An 11,384-nucleotide genomic window follows, 5' to 3' on the forward strand; every position below is an offset into this window, starting at 1 on the left:
CATGTCGTCTTCGGTAGCTGCAACACAACACAAAATGTCCTCTATCAGGACACCTTAGAACAAAAAGAAAAAGGGTATATTCTGCCCACGACGCTTCATCTTCAACTAAAATTACCGATTTGCTCTGCACGTTTCTCCAAAACAGACATATTCGCTCACTCGTTCATGCTAAAAGGTCAAGCTGACAAACGGCGTACTTCATGAAGTATGCTGCATGTCAACGCACTCATTGCCGCTGCAGGTAACGATCTGCTTTACTTCAATTACACGTGGTGCGCGTGCCTCTTAATTCCTCCCTCCTTCCCATCACTAGTTATCTGTGCTCATTGAACGTTCATTCACGGGGAGCACTTTTGATTACGAATGGCTATAGTCTACGAATGTTGCGGTAGGAAGACAGTCTCTGATCTTGATCCATGATCGGGCTCGATCGCGAACGGAAGAGGCTTGTCGCATGCCTAAGCGATATCCTTTCAATAAATTCGCATCATTTAATTGCCAGGCCACGGAAGTTGAAAAGAAAAATATCAGCAACTCAAGCACTCACCAGCGAGTCTCAGAATTTGTATAGTGTATGTCCCGTCGTTCGCATCGTCGTCGGGATCGTGCCACTTGCACCGATATGTAGTCCTGTTGCTGAAATCGTTTTCGTCTGCTGGATCGAAGTCCTCGATGTCAGCAACAGGAATGACGTACTGGCGCTTGTCCACGTCATCTTCGACGAATCGCACAAGCGCAAACATATCGTAGACTCGAACAAGTCTAAGATGACTAGCTGTCACAGGCAGAATCGCAAAGTACGACAAAGGTGAAGAACCGCGTGCGCACACAAAACAACATGGAGGAAGCAAAAAACGATCAAAGGCGTAAGTCGGCGTAGTGCAGGCTCGCAGAGTAACTTTTGCCGTTTTCTCGTATGCAAGCTAAATATTTTAACTAAATTTATGCTTCTATATAATTTTGTAATATTTTTAAAATTAAAATATAGAGCTAGATTAGAATGTAAACAAAATAATTCATAATTAACGCGAGTGCGGAGCAGTTCTTTTTTAGCGGTAGAAAAGAAAGGCTGATCGAGCCATCGAGCTCAGCGTGGTTGTGTTGGTTGTGTGACTGTATTCTGTGGTTCTGTTGTGTTGGTTGTGCTGATAGATCTGCATGGCGTCGCAGAAAAGGCGAAAAGCCTACCTGGATCCTGAGTCTACTGCTTCCGTTCCGAGGGCTACAAAGTGGCGCCTTTCGAGTTCTGCCAGCGGTACTTTGGGTAGTTCACGAGCATCGCGTCGGGCAGCAGTTCAAGCCGATGAAAGTCCTTCCCCCTCGAATTCGCCGCAGCCGCTGTGCAACAACTCTGATGACGAAAGCCAAAGTTCATGGCATCGTACTGACACAAATTATGCCGACTTTGAGCTCACAGGTGAGAGTGACGATGACTACAGCGACTGGGCCGGTGAAGACAGTGAACGCGTGACGTTTCCGTGCGGCACGTCGTTCTCCGACCACGAAGACGAAGTTCCAAGCTTCGAGTTTGACCAGCCATGTGACTCGTTCAATGTTGAAGAACTGGCGCTTCCGTTCATTGAAGGTGGACGGCTCACTCGTGGAGATGCATATATGATGCTCCTGGACATTGCTGTAAAGTTCGGCTTATCGTGGACTGCGATTGAGGCGATTCAGAAGTTATTTAATAACCTCCTTGAAAGAAAAGCGTTTCCTCAAAGCAAGTACCTCTTCAAGAAAGTCTGTGGGGTCGACATGGACGATGTGGTATTCCACTTTTATTGCTCGCACTGCAGGTTGCACCTTGCAGATACAAAGGGCAACCTCGACGAGAGAAAACGCCTGCACGTTGTGTGCGACATGTGCCGTACTCAATACTCAGGCAGTGACCTCGTGCATGCTGGAAGTTTTTTTGTGAGTATGCCAATTAAGAAGCAGCTTGCATCCATCCTGTCTAGCAAGACAGTAGGCTCCGCTGTTATGAGCTCGCTCACTCGCAAACACAGCAGTGAAAGCGCAATGAGCGACATCACAGACGGTGCTCATTACCACGAAGTGCGGCAGAACATTGACAGGAGTGACATTACGGTGACTGTAAACTCCGATGGAAGTCCTGTATTTAATTCTTCAAGTTACAGCATATGGCCGATTCAGCTCGCCGTGAATGAGCTGCCGCCGCGACTGAGGTGGAACAATATCATGACGCCAGTGCTATGGTACGGGAAAGAACACCCGGATATGACCCTTGTACTGCAAGCCTTTGTGAGGCAGTTCGAGGAGCTCAACAAAACTGGCTTAAGATGGGAATTTGCAGGCACTGTGGTCAAATCAAAGGTAAACACCTATTCAACAGATTTCTGGCCAGAACATATGTCGATGCACGTATTGGCATTCATTTTCTATTTGCAGGTGTTCTGCATTTGTTGCTGTGCAGATTCCCCTGCTAGAGCTGCAATGCAGCACATGGTGCAGTTTAATGGTTATTATGGCTGCAGCTGGTGCTACCACCCAGGTGTAAATGTTGATGGTAAGTGTCGCTTACAATAGCAACTTGTTTCAATAAACACTCTGGAAGGCACAACAAATTTACCCATGTATTCACGCGTTTTTCTCAGAGCTTGAATTAGCTTTGTGGACGCACATTTGGACAGGTTTATTAATACCTTGTGTTTTTTCATAATTGCAGGTACTGTCAAATACTGCCTTACCACACCCTTCCCGGACCGCACAGATGAAGAGGCAATTCAAGACATGACGGACGCCTGCAACACTGGAACCACTGTACGTGGTGTCAAGGGGCCATCGCCGTTCATTAATCTACAAGGCTTTAGCTCTATTTGGTCCTGGAGCCCAGACTACATGCATAGCATCTTGCTAGGTGTTGCCCGGCAGATAACAGAGTTGTGGTTTACGGCAACTGGGGCGGACTATTACTGTGGTGAGGCATCGAAAGTGGCAATCGTGGACAAGAGAATTTCGTTGTTGAAGCTGCCGGAATGTATTAATCGGCGGCCAAGAGCACTGCTGTCGCGCAAATATTGGAAAGCTTCCGAGTGGCAGTGTTGGCTCTTATACCATAGCATGCCATGCTTAGCTGATGTTCTTAATGACACGTATGTGCGCCACTGGGGCTTGCTTGTTGCAGGAGTCTTTCTCCTCCTGAAAGACTCTGTTTCAAAAGCGGAAGTTGAACAGAGCACACTTCTACTTACGGAGTTTGTAGTAAATGTGCAGTTTTTGTATGGTAAGAGTGCGATGACTTATAATGTTCACCAATTGCTGCACATACCAAAATCTGTTCTTCTGTTTGGACCACTGTGGGCCCATTCATGTTTTGTTTTTGAGAATAACATTGGAAAGCTGTTAAAGCTGGTGACATCATCGAATGGTGTGGCCATTCAAATTGCCACTCGACTACTCTTGCAGAGTAGCCTAACATGCTTGAAGGCACTGGCAAGCAGCCACGGTCTCTCACTAACAGCTCAGAAAAATTCTGAAGTCGACGAAGAAAGCATTGTACCCTTTGGGAGGCCGAAAATCATTGATCAGGCTTTTTGTTCGAACTACCTCCAGGGAAACGAGACTGCTGTTGAATACCAGAGACTGAAGCTTCGTGGAGCTCTCATTGCCTCAGAGAAATATACAAGGCACACCAAAATTGATTGTACTGCAGTAGCACTTCCAGATGGCACCTACATCAGAACAAAAAGAATAATATGCTGTAGAGGGCCAGCTGCTGAGGAAGAATTTTTCCTCTTATCGAATGTTTACGTAACCAGCAGTAGCGTCAAAAGTGCACATATAAGGAGAGCGAGGAAACAAGGGCAGGAGAGGCTGCACAAGATCGATGTGCAGGCACGCCCTTGCATATACTTCTCAGTAGATGGCCTGGACTTTTTTTGTGACCTTGTAAACAGCCATGAATGGTCCTAAAGCAGGGACCTGTATCTTTCGCTTTGAAGCAGCATTGACGACCTAATGTTTTTGATATGCTAAGTAGTTACCAGGGTCGATATCTGGTTATCTCTGAGGTGTCCATGCTGAGAAAGATATTTTCCGGACCTTGCCATAAGTTCTTGCAAATTATTTTTTCTTTTAAGGTTTGAGTCTTGTTGCACGATGTACCATATCCCTTTGAGGCGCAAATTATGATGGAGTGTCTGTAGATTTGTCAAATTTCCACAACTTTATTTCAGGATACTTGATATTCTATTGCTTAAAAAGAAGGTGCTAATATGTTTATCTATGCATTTTCATTAAATAATCTTTATTAGTGCATAATTAAAGACCTATTCATTGTGTAGTCACATATGTCCAACTTTGGTATAAAAATTATGCACTTTCTAGCTTGAAATACAGTCAATTTATTATTGGTTATATTCATTCAGTGCATGCGGCTATAATTTTCTTGTGCCTCCAGGAACAAGGCATGTTGGAGCGGCTCATCAAACATGGTAGTGTCTTCAACAAAATCCTGTGCCGCAGTATACAGTAGATTAAAGTTAAACGAGTGCCACTTGTCTACTTGGGAAGCATGTACCAACATGCACGTGGTGTTTCAAGTCAACTGAAGTAACACTCGGTGCGTGACAAGCCTGTACAGTTGATGTGTACACTTTTACACTGCCGCTGAAGGGGGTATGTGATGTGCATAGAACTTCTAGCGCAACAGTATAAAAAAGCTTGGGCAAGTTGGTGTTCTATAACTACCTGTCTCTTCGTGTGTGTCATGTTTTTTTCTTTTATGTCTTATGCGAATACATGCATGCAGTTATGACACCAGGATTTTGATAAAACCTGTAGTGGTAGACTGTTAACAATGCAGTGCATTTCTCTAAGTAATGCTTCAAGTGTATTTCCTTAGTGTGTCTGATATTTCGCAAATGTTCTACCATGTGTTTTTTTCATGTTCATATAATGTGCCTGTAACCACTTAGTGAATCGTGTCAAATTTTCTCCTCATAAATATACGAACTATCATTTTAAAGTGACATTTGATTACAGTATGTATATGGCCTAAGCAAAAGTTGCTTAATATGTTTCACAAGGAAACTAAAATTCATCCAGTTAGGGGTGTCAGAAAAAAATGACAGACTTGCTGCGGTGGTTTAGTGGTTATGGTGCTCGACTGCTGACCCGAAGGTCACGGGATCGAATCCCGGCCGCAGCAGTCGCATTTTCAATGGAGGCGAAAATGCTTGAGGCCCGTGTGCTTAGATTTAGGTGCATGTTAAAGAACCCCCAGGTAGTCGAAATTTCCGAGCCCTCCACTACAGTGTCCCTCAAATCGTATCATGGTTTTGGGACGTTAAACTCTAACAATTATTATTAGAAAGAAATGACAAAGAACCATGCAAACAGACTCATTTGTCATTGTAACTATTTCGTGCTTTATAAAAAGCATCCCATTGCTTACATTGTTTAAATGAAAATTGTGCATTTGCCAATACCACTTTTTAAGTGCATGTTTGATGGCTTGCCGTGAGTGACCGTGCCTTGTATTTGGTTAAGTTGTGGCCTTAGTTTTACAAATATACACACACAGGTATGCACACACTTGCTGGACATGTTACTGTGTGTTTTATTGTGTCATTCTCCAAACTTTTGGAGAGACTTTCTTTTATACAATCTTGATAAAGCCATTGATTGTTGCAACAACTAGTGTAATAAACATTGCTTCTGTATAGCCACGCTGTGTCGTAGTTCATTGTGTTGTGCTGTGGAAACTACATTAAGTATGTGAAATATATGTGCCACATTGCATACGACCCTACAATGTTTTTACAGAAATGGGTCTGCCCTAGGTAACATGGTGCAATATACAGTATCGTAAACCAGATTCGAAGCACGCCTAGCAGTAGCTACCTACCTTTTTAATTTTTCCTATTTTGCTGTGAGCATGAGTGGTTTTAGTGGTTGCGTTTTATGCATTCAAGATTTTACATGTATATATTATATAGAGGTTAAAAATTATTCCACTTAAGCATGCTTCCACATATTTTGAGCATGCCGTGATTGAGCTAGCATTCAGTGTTGGAAGGCATCTTTTAGCTGCTATATCAACTGCAACAGGGAGCAACTTTTGCAAGCTGATTTTATTATATGCTATCTGTTTGGATGCCTTCCAGCAATTTCGGGCATTTCCAGCTGGGAATTTTTGGTCACACAGCTAGATTACTGGGCATGTGCATGGGGAGGTTCCCACAGAAAGTGCTATTTTCAGCTGGAGGAAAATGAATTTCCAACTGGAATATATGATTTCCAGCGGTGCATGGATACGTCCTGGCAGGAAATACTGTTTCCAGCAGGAAAGTCAGCTGGATAACTTGGTTTCCGGCTAGACATGGGTTTCTTTCCAGCTGGAAAGTCCGATTTCTGGCTAGAAAACTTTATTTCCAGCGGGAAACTCAATTCCCAGCAGGAAATTTGGCTGGAAAGCATGGTTTCCAGCCGGAAAGTCTCCCCATTTTCATGTGGGTAGGCAATATTTGCTGGCGGCGATGGCGTACGCTAGGAGATGCAAATTTGTACTTGGTGTTTAATGCGTACTACCGTTTAGTGCGTAGTTATGCCACGTTCCCGGCAGGTACGCATTAACGAGGTTTCACTGTATAGGAATGAATGAACTAGCTCAGACGAGTTTTATTGCAATGTCTACCTTCTTGAGCAATTCATGCAGTTAGGAAATTTGAAATTGTGCTACTTGCCACAACTGATCTTTAAAAAATAGATTAGCATTTTAGAACACTCAATATATTTCTGCACTGTTTCATACATCTATGTAATACTTTTCTCACTAACAAGCATTGTGTTTTGACGATTTAATTGGTTAACACAACACCCGAAGGTGACAGGATCGAATCCCGGCTGTGGTGGCCGCATTTGGGTAGAGGCAAAATGTTAGAGGCCTGTGTATACTTAGATTTAAGTGCACGTTCAGGAATCCCAGGTGGATGAAATTTCCGGAGTCCTCCACTATGGCGTCTCTCACAATGGTTTTGGGATGTAGAACCCCAACAATTACTACTATTGGTCGACACAACAACACATATTGCATATACATATTGCATATTCATGCATATACATATACATATCGTGAAAGGTACACTAAAATAAATGCTCTACTTTCCCGTAAAAGAAACAAAGCCAGCAGATTAATAGGGCATAAAATCTGAAAGGAGGTTGTATGGTTGTTGGCGAGTCACCTGTTGCAAGAGTCCACCATTTGTTCCCAGTCAGAGAGTGCGAGGTGGAGCTTCATTTTTTCAAGTAGTGCAGGTACAAAGCCAGTGTACAGGACGACAGCTTGGTTGACCACTTCCAAGGCTTTCATGAGTTCTCCGCTGCATTCGAAGCACTTGGCCTTCCCAAACAGGCCTTCTGGGACGGCACTGCGGAAGATAATGTTCATCATCAATGAAATTCTTTGCAAAGTCAATGCCTTTTAATTTAAGTACTCTGATATTGTATGAACCAACCTCCTCACAAAATCTGTGGAAAAATGCTGTTACAAACTGCCAAGTAGATGAAAGGTATCACCTTTTATACAGATAACAGGTAGAAGTAACTTCCCAGAATTCCTCCAAGGAAATGGCTTGCAACAGTTCACATGGCTTGTTGTTAATACAACCTGTCCCGTTTGCTATTCATTCGTCCATGATGTGCCTCTGTCATAAAAAAAAATATGTGTGGGTATGGATATATATGTCGATTTTCTTCTTAGACCAGCTTTACTGCAATTGCACTTAGTTGGCATTCAAATAATCTATAGTATGCAATATGTTCACGATGTGGGAATCACTTGATGATCCTTCGATCAATGAAAATTGAAAAAATTCGAGGTGTTTAACTCAGTCGTGTATAGAGCCTGATACCTGGAGCCATAATCCAAGATTTTTTTTGGTAAACTTTAACAAATGTGATAATGATCCCAATGTTTAAAAGAAAAACATTTAGCTGCCTAGTTAAAAAGGAACATCAAGTGTTTTTTCGCGGTATAGGTCTTGGTGGGACTTACACTCCAGGTGACTCAAAGTACTGGATTGCAGATTTTTTGTCCCTTGTGCTGGCAATTTCATTCCATCCTTTCAGTATAAGTCCCTTTAAGAAAAACCAGGTTTCAACAATCAGTTATTATAGAAATGTGGAAAGTAAAAGAAATTAAAAAAATAAAAATGTATGCAATTAAACCAATTTGAGCTCACGTCACGTGTGGGTGGTGCCACCTTGAGCATACGGTCAATGTATTCTCGTGCCTTGTCATATTTTCCAGTGAGAAAGAGGAACAGCCCAGCATAGTACAACACCTGTGAGCAATTCGAGGAAGTAATTGCAATATCCGATCCAAGTGCATTATATACGTGCACAATGTATCGCAGTGAATACATTACTTTTTCTCCGGCTTGTTTCCTTGTTTCTTTCAGCTGAGCATCGAGCTGAGCTACAGCCTCCTTGTCTGGGTGCAAATATTTTGGAAAACGTTCAAAGCGTGTTCTTAAATATTACCGAGTCATTATAAAAATGTTCTCTACACACCAACGACGCTACATTTCCTGTGTGCGAAGATCAAGGCCAAGATTCCTCCCAGAGATACATCCTTGCTTTCCCTGACCACATCCAACTCTCGAATTCCTTCTTGAAGACGGCCTACAAGAAACATGGGCAAAGACAGGGCATTTAAATATGAAAACAAAACATCCAGTAGCAGCGTTAAGGTGAACCGCGCTGCGGAAGAAAGACAATACCTTCAAAAATCAACGACATTCCGAAATACAGACGATAAACTGGGTCTCCCGAGTAGCGCTTCAAGCCCTCCACCGCAGCACGCTGCATGCTGCGGTAATGCTTTTCTCGGCAGTAATAGTGTATTCTTGTCTGCAAAGGAAAAGTTCTTTTGTCATCTTTGAGTGGTGCGCTTAACTGTGCGCGTTCGGGTGGACTCGCCTTCAGCAGGAGCTCCGGTTCCGTCATAATTGCGCACGTTGTCGTCGGCTGCTAAGAACCGAAACGATTACTAGTGTTTCGGTTTCGGTCGCTAGGCGACGTAGCAAAGAGGAGTAGTAGTGCGCGCGGTGGACTTCCCTTTCGTCGCCTAGGCAACCAGAGCCCATGGTTGCTACGGAGGTCCATAGGTGTCGCTGCAGCGAGCTGGAGTGCCTGCAGATTTTAAGTACCGAAAGAAAGAACGATTTTAAATAGTACACTAGAAGTAAAGTACAACGCAGTGAGTTACTGCACACGTGTGGAAAATATTCTTTCGTACGTGCTTATTTCAAATAATATCCTTTCTATTCGCACGCTGCGTTACGGTGCTTCCAAAAATAATGTTTTCTACAATAATACTACCATGTTTTCTCCGCAACAACTTAGCAACAAACAGTATGGGACATATGGTGATAGGCATCTCACGGTAGATGGCACTTAAATTATGCTTGTGCTTAAATTATGCGCGCACGTCTCGGGGGCGCAATCAAAACGGCTTCGATAGTCGAGAGTGCTCAGCGCGCCCGCCCGAGCCTCGAAGAGGTGGGCACCACCACAGCTGTTGTCGTACAGTCGTACAGTAGTTTTAACGCAATGTAACTCTCGTCGATATCGGAAACACGGAACGCGTCTCCTTGCCATATTGGCCATATGATAACAGCGTGGTGTGACCGGATACGACTTCTTTTTATTCGTTTTTAGTTAATTGGTGCCGTACGTTCATGCTTTCACGACTCGCCTCCTGCATGGAGCGCTCCCTGCGATGGGAGCTAAACCGGCTAAACTAGCTAAACTGTCTAACAACTTCTGCTTGCAAGTTGCAACCCTAAGCATTTTTTTTTTTATTCCGTTCATTCCATAAAATCACGTTTGTGGTCCTTTTGCGTGTCAGCTTGTAAACATTGCTTTTATTTTTGTTGACGTTAAATCGATGTATCACAAGTGCGCGCGCAATAATTTTGGTGTTTTGAATCACGCAGCTGCCGCAATGTCGAGTCGCCGGGGCCTGTTTATCGTGTTCGAAGGATGTGACCGGACAGGAAAAACCACTCAAGTCAAGTTGCTTGCGGAGGCATTGGCGGGCCTGGGCCACAAGACCGAATCCATAGCGTTCCCCAAGCGCACTACCGCCACCGGCAAGCTGCTCGACGCTTACCTCGCAAAGGGCGCCAACCTCGACGATCACGCCGTTCACCTGCTGTTCTCCGCCAACCGATGGCAGGAGGCCGAATCGATACGTCAAGCAGTGGCGCAACAGAGGACAGTAATTTGTGACCGTTATGCCTACTCCGGCGTCGCTTTCACGGCCGCCAAATCTCTCGATTTCACATGGTGTCAGCAGCCCGACATGGGGCTGCCGGAGCCGGACGTTGTTTTGTATATGTGTGTGACGCCTGACGTGCTGGACGCTCGTGACGGCTTCGGCGACGAACGGTACGAGAACGCCGAGTTTCAAGCCAAAGTTCGCGCGAACTATGACCGTTTGGCCGCACTGGATAGTGGCACTGGCCGTTGGGTGAATGTTGACGCGACACAAAGCATCGAGACGGTTCATCTTAACGTCCTCAAAGCTGTATTAGATGCTATGTCCCGAGGAGTCGGTGATCTAGGAAAGTTGTGGTGGAAATAAACAGCCGCGTAGCCGTCGTGGTCACGATGGAAGAAACTTACGCTTCCACCGTTGTTGCGGTCCGTTTTGACTGGTTTTGATGTGATGAAATACCAGCGAAACGAAGCGTGTAATACGTTCTAATGAAGTGTTGCTCTATGTAACAGATTCACGAAAGTTTTCATTAAAAAATAAATAAATTTGAGTTTATTTTTTCTTGGCGAAAAGCCCCCGCTTCGACTGTCGCACCGCGACAACACCACCTCGTGAATTTTTTCGCGTGTCCGAAGGTGCAGTGAACTGGAGTGGAGGTAAGTGAAATCGTGTGCACCTGACGAACGTACGCCTACGTAAACATCGAGATGCGGCGCTGTTAGGAATTTCCGCGTGCCACAGTTCACTTAAGACTGACTGATATGACTGAGAGGCAAAATTATTTCGTCGCACGTATGTTTGGCAACATGCCCTTGACATGCCCATTACCCAAACTAGAGTAGACTACTGTCCAAATTTTATGGCCTCCGAGATAACAAACGCAAATTTCGACAGAGTTCTTAAAGTCTCCGCCAGACGGCGACGTAGGGGCTACAACTCAAACCACAGCATAGAGGGAATACATATACGCGCTCTACGAGTAAATAACGTCAGCTGTCTTTGAGTCTTTATTGCGGATCTCAAAGGATATGTTTTTGTGCACTGCAACCGCCAACAAAATGGCTGCCATGTTCTAAACATTATACATGTGGATAAATGCAACCATGCAGCTATTTTTGTTAAAAGCAACAAACTATTA

At 44.2% G+C, this 11,384-nt stretch overlaps 3 protein-coding genes across 3 annotated transcripts in view; 2 read left to right on the forward strand and 1 right to left on the reverse strand.

Moving 5' to 3' along the window:
• LOC119393865 (tetratricopeptide repeat protein 21B) overlaps positions 1 to 8,873 on the reverse strand; it is a 40,003-nt gene extending 31,130 nt beyond the window's left edge. Inside the window, exons 1-6 of the mRNA XM_037661046.2 lie at positions 8,745 to 8,873; positions 8,536 to 8,646; positions 8,391 to 8,455; positions 8,205 to 8,306; positions 8,018 to 8,100; positions 7,206 to 7,391 (exon numbers count right to left, since the gene is read on the reverse strand). Coding sequence (XP_037516974.1) covers positions 7,206 to 7,391; positions 8,018 to 8,100; positions 8,205 to 8,306; positions 8,391 to 8,455; positions 8,536 to 8,646; positions 8,745 to 8,832 — 635 coding nt within the window. The 5' untranslated portion in view covers positions 8,833 to 8,873. The remainder of the gene's footprint in view (positions 1 to 7,205; positions 7,392 to 8,017; positions 8,101 to 8,204; positions 8,307 to 8,390; positions 8,456 to 8,535; positions 8,647 to 8,744) is intronic.
• On the forward strand, positions 1,113 to 5,669 carry LOC119393866 (uncharacterized). The gene is made up of 2 exons (XM_049416397.1): positions 1,113 to 2,334; positions 2,410 to 5,669. Exons 1-2 carry the CDS (start codon positions 1,159 to 1,161, stop codon positions 2,545 to 2,547), a joined length of 1,314 nt encoding a protein of 437 aa, XP_049272354.1. The 5' UTR covers positions 1,113 to 1,158; the 3' UTR covers positions 2,548 to 5,669.
• Positions 8,874 to 9,859: 986 nt separating the features above from the next.
• LOC119393869 (thymidylate kinase) lies at positions 9,860 to 10,795 on the forward strand. The gene has a single exon (XM_049416399.1). It carries the CDS (start codon positions 9,914 to 9,916, stop codon positions 10,610 to 10,612), a length of 699 nt encoding a protein of 232 aa, XP_049272356.1. The 5' UTR covers positions 9,860 to 9,913; the 3' UTR covers positions 10,613 to 10,795.
• Positions 10,796 to 11,384: the final 589 nt, after the last annotated feature.

This window comes from Rhipicephalus sanguineus, chromosome 5 (assembly GCF_013339695.2).
Source record: "Rhipicephalus sanguineus isolate Rsan-2018 chromosome 5, BIME_Rsan_1.4, whole genome shotgun sequence".
In the NCBI taxonomy this organism is placed as follows: Eukaryota; Metazoa; Arthropoda; class Arachnida; order Ixodida; family Ixodidae; genus Rhipicephalus; species Rhipicephalus sanguineus.